Raw genomic sequence first — 8,743 nt, forward strand, 5'->3', positions numbered from 1 at the left:
TGAAAAAAAACACAAAAAAATCCGTTAAAATTCATTGAACGATAGCTTTAATAATACATTTAAATAGGTACTTTATTTTTTTATAATTATTTAACCTAATTTAAAAATATATTAATTATTGGTTACATGTATTAATTAAATAAATTAACATAATTTGTAACTTACATCTTTAATAAAATCATGCATATGTAGCATGTATATATTTTTTAAGCTATTTAGCTATGATGTTTAAAATTTGATACAATTTAATATAGTTTTTCTTACACTAAACCACACATATTTACCTAAGAATATAAACAATAACGTTAAGCATAACTAATGAATCATGAATGATGAAGTTTTAAGGACTATTATTATTTATTACTTATTAGTATAGGAATATTAAATAAGTTAAAACGGTTTTCCGTTATCATTTGTGTTTTGGGTGGTGGGACTATAGAGTACAGATTTCCCGATTTATTGATTGACAATTTATTGATAACAGTGAACTTGATAACAACAAAAACAGAATGCTCATACCACAGATATTTAAAAATTCTAGATAGCTGACTGCTATTATAGTCCATACAGTGGCGCCGAACCTATATGTTAGGTGTGGCGGCTGCCACACCTAATTTAGGGGGTGGGTACCCCCTAGCATTGGTAGTTTTTAAGTATGTACAAACAATTGTACAATTTTATAATTAAGATAAGAAGGAGCAGTGGACATAATATTACAGGTAACGGCGTAACGCGAACTGGTCTATTCGTAGAGTGTCGTAGTGTACACCGTGACACGCCGCGCCGTGTGATTACTTTAGAAAAATATTAAATAATATCCCTATATTTGTATAAGATAAATTACCAACATTATTCCTAATAAATTTCTAAACCTAACAGCGGCTACAACTAGTTCACGTTATTTTACGCAGGCTATACAGAGTGAAACATAATATACATGAAAGTAATATCGTAATAGTAATATTCGAAATTATATATTTTTGTAATACAAGAATAATATAATTTTGTATACATTTAGATTCCTTTGATTTATTTGAACAAAACAAGAAATATATAACAATATGAAATCGACTATTATAATATAATATTATGAAATATTATAAATAATAATTATTGAAAACTAATTCTACTACTATATTCATCTACTTATTTATAGATGTATGGGTAATTACACTTATAACTGATAAGTCATTGTCATTCAGTTATTGGTCATACGACACACACTCACACAGAGTTCACTAAACCAAACATTAGTGGTTAGTGGGTATTGGGTACAATGAGTATAGCTATTAGTTATTAGCTTGTATCTTGAAATCTGTGAAGAGTGAAATTACCGTTTTATATTTTCCAAATAATTTTTTTTCATTGATAAAAAGCCTTTTTTTATTTTATTTGTTCTGACATTTGTCTGAATATTTAAAATGTCAAGTTTAGTTAGTTTGTGTGGCAAAAAAAAAATTGAATTTAAACGATAAAAATTGGAAACGTCATGTTACATCATGCAAAATTATAAAATTAAAAAATACAAATTCAGGCAATGTTTTATCAAATTATTTTTCACAAAAACGAGAAAACGAATCTTTAGTTGATGTCTTGATGACATTATTTTGAAAAAAGGTAAGTACTAAGTTATTATTTATTACATAAATATCTATGGAGTATAGCCGTATAGGTACTACATAGTACATAATATTTAAAGTATATAAATTTAAATTGTTTATGATCATTTTAGCAAAAAAAAAAGAAAATGACAAATCTGATCAAAGCCATGCAACATTTAACGCTACTGATATTTCTACACCAATACAACAACATGGTAAAACTAAATTAATTTTCTTTATATGTAGACATAAATAAATGTTAGGTCAAAAATAACTATTATACTATTGGATTAGTTATTATTATTGTCTTGTAACAAATCTAAAATAATGGTAAAAACAACTACCATACCTAATGCTATTTTTTTTTTTTTTTTTTGACTACAGAAAATCAAAAATCAATGTGCCAGTCGCAGTGCAAGTCAAGATCTTATACCTATGGCAATTGATGGTATTTGCAATTTTATAAAATTAATAAATAATATCGAATTTTAATTTGTTATTTCTTATGTTGTAGTTGTTCAGAACCAATGTGCCAGTACCAGCTCCTGTCATGAACTAGCAATTGGGATTGAAGGTGTTTATTTAAAATTAAAACAATTGATAAATAATATTTAATTTTTGTTTTGTAATATTTTATTGTGTTGCAGTAGTTCAAAACCAATGTGCCAGTACCAGCTCCAGTCATGAACTAGCGATTGAAATTGAAGGTATTTATTTTAACAATAATTAATGTTAAATTTAATTACAAATGATATATACAAAAAAAGTACAGTTGTTTAAAAAACTAAATTTATTTTATTTATTAATAGACAAAAATGAATTCAATTCAAAAATAATTAGACTATTATACTATCGTTTTTGTCTTTTTTTTATCAATAAGACTTGTAACTTGTAACAAATTTAAAATAATGGTAAAAACAACTACCCTACCTAATGCTATTTTTAAAATTTTTTTTTTGACTACAGAAAATCAAAACCAATGTGCCAGTCGCAGTGCAAGTCAAGATCTCATACCTATGGCAATTGATGGTATTTGCAATTTTATAAAATTAATAAATAATATTGAATTTTAATTTGTTATTTATTGTGTTGTAGTAGTTCAGAACCAATGTGCCCGTACCAGCTCCAGTCATGAACTAGCAATTGGAATTGAAGGTGTTTATTTACAACAATTAACAACAATTGCTATTTATCAATATTAAGAGGTTTTTACTTCTATCAAAAATAAAATAACTAATTCAACTTAAAATAATATGTTTGATTTAAATAAATATTTTTAGAAAAAGTTATTGAAAACATTACAAATGTTAAGACAGTTGGAGGAGAATTTACTAGATTTGAATTTGAAAACGAATGTAAGATAAATATTTCTTTGCATAATTTTTAATATTATTGTGTACATATACATAATATATAAAATAATATTTTAATTCCATACTGTGTTTTGTAGTGTCAGAATTTGGAAATGATCCTGCAGTGTTTAACTCAATTCAAAGAATGAGCCCGGAAATAATTGAATATTTATTTAAATGTGGACCAATGCAGCCATTCTCCCATGAATTGCCCGCTGAATGTTTTCCCAAAAATTCTCAAGGTAGATCATTTCATGATAGTTGGTTTTGGAAAAAACTACCCTGTGGAGAACTAGTTCGTCGAAAATGGATGTCTTATTCTCGGATCAATAACCGATTATATTGTGTTCATTGTGCACTATTTGGTAAAAATAGGAAATGTGAATGGGTATGCAAAGGGTTTTCGGATTGGAAGAATGGACCTGTCAAAATATGCAAACATGAAGTTACGGAAAATCATACTTTTGCCTCTATTAAAGCAATATATAAAGAAGCAGCTTTTCCTCTTATTCAATCAATGAAAGAAAATGAAATGGAAAAACTAGTAATGAATAAAGAAGTTATCAAAAATTTAATAGACATCACAATATATTTAAGTAGACATAGCTTACCATTCAGAGGCCATAGAGAAGGTTGGCAAGATAAAATCCGTGGAAACTTTAAAGATTTAACTATTTTATTAGCAAAATATTCATCGCCATTAGCATCACATTTAACTGAAGTTCAATTGAAAAGAAAACACACATATAATTTTATCACATGGCAACGGCAAAACCAATTAATTCAAGCTATAGCCACTCACATACGTAATTCAATTAAATATGAGCTTATTAATGCCAAATATTTTGCCGTGTCTGTAGATACTACATTTGATATTTCTCGAAAGGAGCAGTTGTCAATAGTATTTCGTTACATAAATAAAAACACCGGTGATATCTGTGAAAGACTAATAGCTCTCCGAGAAACTTTATTAACTACTGGTCAACATTTGTTTACAATGTTCAACGATATATGTGAAGAAATGGATATAGATTGGAAAAAATATCTAATTGGCCAATCATACGATGGTGCAGCTTCAATGAGAGGTGCCTACAATGGATTGCAGGCCATAATGAAAGAACATAACCCTTCCGCTACATATAAATGTCTGATGTTGGGCTCACAGATTTAGTTTGGTAATAGTAGATGCAGTAAGTAGTTACTCCCAGGCCAAAAATCTATTCGGCAATTTAGAAACACTATATGATTACATAGGCAGCAGTAAAAAACGAGTAGGGCTATATTCTCAACATCAAAAAGAAAGATATTATCCTGGAAAGCCATTACGTAGGTTAAAAAGAGTAGAAACTACCAGGTGGTCATCCCATGCTGCTGCTCTTCATACAGTTTTTGAGACTTACGATTCATTAATTGACACATTGGACGAATTACAAAATGATGTTGATCGTATTACTAGTGTTAAGGCTGGAAGTTTATTGAATTATTTATTGTCAGAATCATTTGTATTAACTGGTTTAAAATTCAAACAAATATTTGAGCTAACTAATCCTTTAAGTGTATTTTTACAAGGCGTACAAATTGATTTATTGGCTGCTACTGAGTATATACAATGTGTATTTGAAAAAATTCAAGCTTTCAGAGATGACAATCAGTTTCAAAGTTTAATCGAAGATAAAAATCAGTTTGTATCATCTAAAAGTGACGAATTATCTTTCACGCCACTAGTAGCAAATAGAAAAAGAGCTAAAAAGAAAATGCCAGGTGAAATTATGTCTGATGAACCTATCAGCTGTCCAATAACAAGTTATAAAGTTAACACATACTTTAATATCATTGATATTGTGTGTACTCAAATTAGAGAAAGATTTAATGATCAGTCAACACCACTATATAAAGATTTATCACTTTTTCAAGTAAAGAGAATAATAGAAGTTAAAGAAAACTCCAATTTACCAACTGATGCATTTGAAGGTTTTGAAAAAATTTATGGACAATTTTTAAAGGCTGAGGATTTGAGACGTGAATACAAACAGTTTGTAAATTCATATTTAATGTTTGAAAAACTTATAAAATTACCAGTGAAGATACATAAGCCAACACCATGTGATGATAATAGCAATGATGACACCGAAGAAGAAAACACAGAAAATCAAATTATGTCTACAACCTGTGGAACAATAAACACAGTATACAAGGTATGTCAACAAAATGGACTGAAAGAAGTGTTTCCAGCAATTTATACAGCTCTAAGCGTTGGACTAACGTTACCTGTTTCAAGCTCATCTCCAGAACGAGCCTTCTCAAAATTAAAACTTATTAAAAGTAAATTAAGAAGTACAATGTCAGAAGAACGATTAGATTCTCTGATGTTAATATCATGTGAGAATGATATTGACATTGACTCTGACTCAGTTATCAATATTCTTATATCATATAGTACAGTGCTTAAAAAAATATTATGTTAATCAAATGAGTAACAGAATGCAGTAAAAAATGAACCTAATATTATATTTATGTAAATAGTTGGTTAATATATTATGTATTGTTTATGTTATTTATATAAATAGTTTATAATATATTAGTACTGCATGTCTCCATAATATTATGATTTATATAGAGAAAAATATAAAATATAAATCAGTTTCTTTATCAATATCCTTTTCTGATGTGTGGTGATCATATTAATAAATTTCTATGCTAATTAAAAATTATAGTACTTATCTGTATATTAAAATATTAAATAATGCAAAAATGCAGTTAATAATATAATTTATTTATGAAAATTATATTTAAAAAAATCTGTAGTGTCTTGGGGGGGGCGGCTTTGCCCCCCACGGCTTAAGTTTCATACCGCATATAGGTAGGTGGGTGGGTATAAATTAATGTAAATTGCCACACCTAAAAAAAATTAGTTCGGCGCCACTGTACACACATATTTTTCCTGTGTCTTGTTCTAAACAAATGGATCAAAAGCCACCTCCATTGGTTATCACACATATCATTTGTGAAGTCGTAACATTGTCGTAACATTTCATGATTTTTTGACAAACGCTTCACCTGTCAGAATGGTTGGCATGAGCTGTGAATAGATATACATTGAATATGTTGCTGATAGGCTGTTAAAAGAATTGGGGTGTCCTACATACATACATACATACATATATACATACATACATACATACATACATACATACATCGGCCAATTTCAATAATAAGTGTAATTCCAAAACTATTCGAAAAAATTATAAATAATAAACTAACAACCACTTTTAAGCTAACTCTATTATCTAATCAATACGGCTTCCGGTCACAACGATCAACTAGTACTAATTTATTAGTTTTTTATTCTGATTTAATATCCACAGTAGAGAATGGTGGCCAAGTAGATGTTATCTATACAGATCTTAAAAAAGCTTTTGATACTGTAGATATTAAAATATTATTATATAAACTTAAACTAATGGGTGTACATGGTACATTATTAAGTTGGTTCGAGTCCTACTTATCTTATAGATGACAATGGGTAAATGTTAATAATATTCTATCTGATTCTATTGAAGTTACCCCCGGTGTGCCTCAGGGAGGAAATTTATCTCCATTACTAATTTTATTATTTGTTAATGATTTAGATAAAACTTTTAAATATTCCAAATTTCTGCTGTTTGCTGATGATTTAAAATTGTATAATTCAATTAACACACCTCATAATTGTTTAGAGTTACAGGATGATAGAGATCACTTTTCTGAATGGTGTAGTATGAACAAGTTAAACATAAATGTTAATAAATATCAACAAATAACATTCTCGCGTCGTACTAACCCAATACAATTTAGTTATCAGATACATAACATATCCTTGAATGTAGTTTATTCTGTAAAATATTTAGGTGTTTGGCTACCTAGTGACTTATCATTTAAATTACACTTAAACAAAATGTATAAAAAAGCATTAAAAGTAGGTATTAGGTTTTATTAGACGCAATACTTGGGAATTCAAGAATCCCACCGGTATTAAAGTACTGTATTGTTCATTAGTACGTTCCATTCTGGATTACTGTTCTGTTGTATTGAACCCCCTTTACTGATAATTGGGTAAATAAACTTGAAAGTATCCAAAATCGCTTTCTAAAATTTTTAGCTCCTAAATTAAGATTACCAATTAATAATATTTCCAACGTTGCTAAACAATGTGGCCTAGATCCATCATCTAAACGCAGATTATTTAATGATGTTAATTATATATATAAACTTATCAATAACCAAATTGATTGTCCCGATCTATTAACTAACACTAAATTTAAGGTACCTACATTCAACTCTCGAAATTACTCTTTATTTCATATCGACTGCCACCGCCAGAATTACAGTTACTATAGCCCTTTAAATCGTATGTGTATGTTCTGTAATAAATTTACAAATTTTGATTTTTTTTATGATCCACCAGGTTTACTATATTCTTTATCAACTATGTAATGAATTTATTGTACATGTTATTTACTGTAACTTTTGCTCATCTTGGGCGTAATTAATTAAGAAATAAATACATATATACATACATACATACATACATACATACAAACACAGTATGTACATTTCTTGAGCATTGTAATATTAATTATCAAATTTAATTAAATATGTAAATTATAGGTTTACTGGTCATCAAACCCATTCCCATTCATGGAACTTACTTCTCATGAAGAAAAGACAAACTTCTTTGAAACTAGACTAAGCGAACTACACCAATTACTTTCAGTTGCACTCTGAATCATGTTAGTGAACGAAATTATTTGTCAAAGACTTATTTATAATTATAAGGGTACGTCAATACGATGAATCCACAGATATAATATAATGAAACTTTTTATATCAAAGAGTTCCGTGTTAAGGAACAATTTGTTCATTGAAATTTGATATGGCAATAAACCAAAATCGTTTATAATTTGGAATTTGAATTATAATAATATGATATGGGTATTATTTAAATTATTATTTTCGTTTATTAATTTAATTATTGATTAAGATGGTGAATAGATATCAGAATAGTACAAGCTTATTTTTATAAAATCATATTGTATTTTATGAATCATTAAATAAAAATGTGATTACTAGATTTTAGAGTTAACATTATAAAGGTATACAGTAAATGCATCAAATGTATACAGTACGTTAGTACCAACTATAGTACCAACTAGATTTGTAAAATTCCGAGGGTATCAGTTTCTCCGAATACTGCTGAGTATGAAATTAATAATAATGATTTTATATGTTAATTTTAAATGTACCTATCGGATATATTTTAAATTTTAGTTTCAGAGCTCGATGACTGTATTAACTTTACAATGTGTTCTTTAATTTTTTAATTTTTTAAATTATTTTTTCTTATTATCTATGTAAAAGATTCAATTTTCATATATAATATTTTTTTATAGGCACTCAGTATGTAATCATATATTTATTTTTAGTTTAGTTGTAGGTATTTAGTAAATAATAATAGGTATACAAAATCGTGTTTTCGAATAACAATGTATTGCTTGTATTAGTATAATACCTACACTATAATAGGGAACTAAAATTTTGTAAAATTTTAATTTGGTAGGTGTAGTGCATAAATTATGTACAAATGTATTTTTGGTGTTTTAAGGCCGCTATAAGATCAATTTATGAGAATCCTTGCATTAAATTGTTACGATTTTTTTATATGAATAATTATATTTTATAGAAGATTTTTATATATAAGTCGATCAGAAACTATTGACACAGATTATTAATAATAAAAAGCTATTAAAATTT

The 8,743-nt window shown here is 27.7% G+C and overlaps 3 protein-coding genes across 3 annotated transcripts; all 3 read left to right on the forward strand.

Annotated features, from left to right (window-relative positions):
• The first annotated feature begins 1,579 nt into the window (after positions 1-1,579).
• LOC100574142 lies at positions 1,580-2,826 on the forward strand. Its single transcript, XM_029489125.1, has 5 exons — positions 1,580-2,049; positions 2,116-2,175; positions 2,249-2,308; positions 2,568-2,630; positions 2,697-2,826. Exons 1-5 carry the CDS (start codon positions 2,037-2,039, stop codon positions 2,801-2,803), a joined length of 303 nt encoding a protein of 100 aa, XP_029344985.1. The 5' UTR covers positions 1,580-2,036; the 3' UTR covers positions 2,804-2,826.
• Positions 2,827-3,098: 272 nt separating this feature from the next.
• On the forward strand, positions 3,099-4,124 carry LOC115034120 (zinc finger MYM-type protein 1-like). The gene has a single exon (XM_029489878.1). The coding sequence runs from the start codon at positions 3,099-3,101 to the stop codon at positions 4,122-4,124; it is 1,026 nt and encodes a 341-aa protein (XP_029345738.1).
• Positions 4,125-4,138: 14 nt separating this feature from the next.
• LOC107884952 lies at positions 4,139-7,717 on the forward strand. Its single transcript, XM_016808103.1, has 3 exons — positions 4,139-4,143; positions 4,212-5,394; positions 7,601-7,717. Exons 1-3 carry the CDS (start codon positions 4,139-4,141, stop codon positions 7,715-7,717), a joined length of 1,305 nt encoding a protein of 434 aa, XP_016663592.1.
• The last annotated feature ends 1,026 nt before the right edge of the window (positions 7,718-8,743 follow it).

Source organism: Acyrthosiphon pisum, chromosome A2 (assembly GCF_005508785.2).
Source record: "Acyrthosiphon pisum isolate AL4f chromosome A2, pea_aphid_22Mar2018_4r6ur, whole genome shotgun sequence".
NCBI classification, from domain to species: Eukaryota; Metazoa; Arthropoda; class Insecta; order Hemiptera; family Aphididae; genus Acyrthosiphon; species Acyrthosiphon pisum.

Excerpts from the sequence above, each read along its gene's own strand:
- LOC100574142 (XM_029489125.1), top strand. Across the intron at positions 2,176-2,248 it reads ACTAGCAATTGGGATTGAAG|TAGTTCAAAACCAATGTGCC; the intron begins GTGTTTATTTAA and ends ATTGTGTTGCAG. Across the intron at positions 2,631-2,696 it reads CATACCTATGGCAATTGATG|TAGTTCAGAACCAATGTGCC; the intron begins GTATTTGCAATT and ends ATTGTGTTGTAG.
- LOC115034120 (XM_029489878.1), top strand. The coding sequence starts at position 3,099 with ATGAGCCCGGAAATAATTGAATATTTATTTAAATGTGGACCAATGCAG.
- LOC107884952 (XM_016808103.1), top strand. Across the intron at positions 5,395-7,600 it reads TTCTTATATCATATAGTACA|GTTTACTGGTCATCAAACCC; the intron begins GTGCTTAAAAAA and ends TGTAAATTATAG.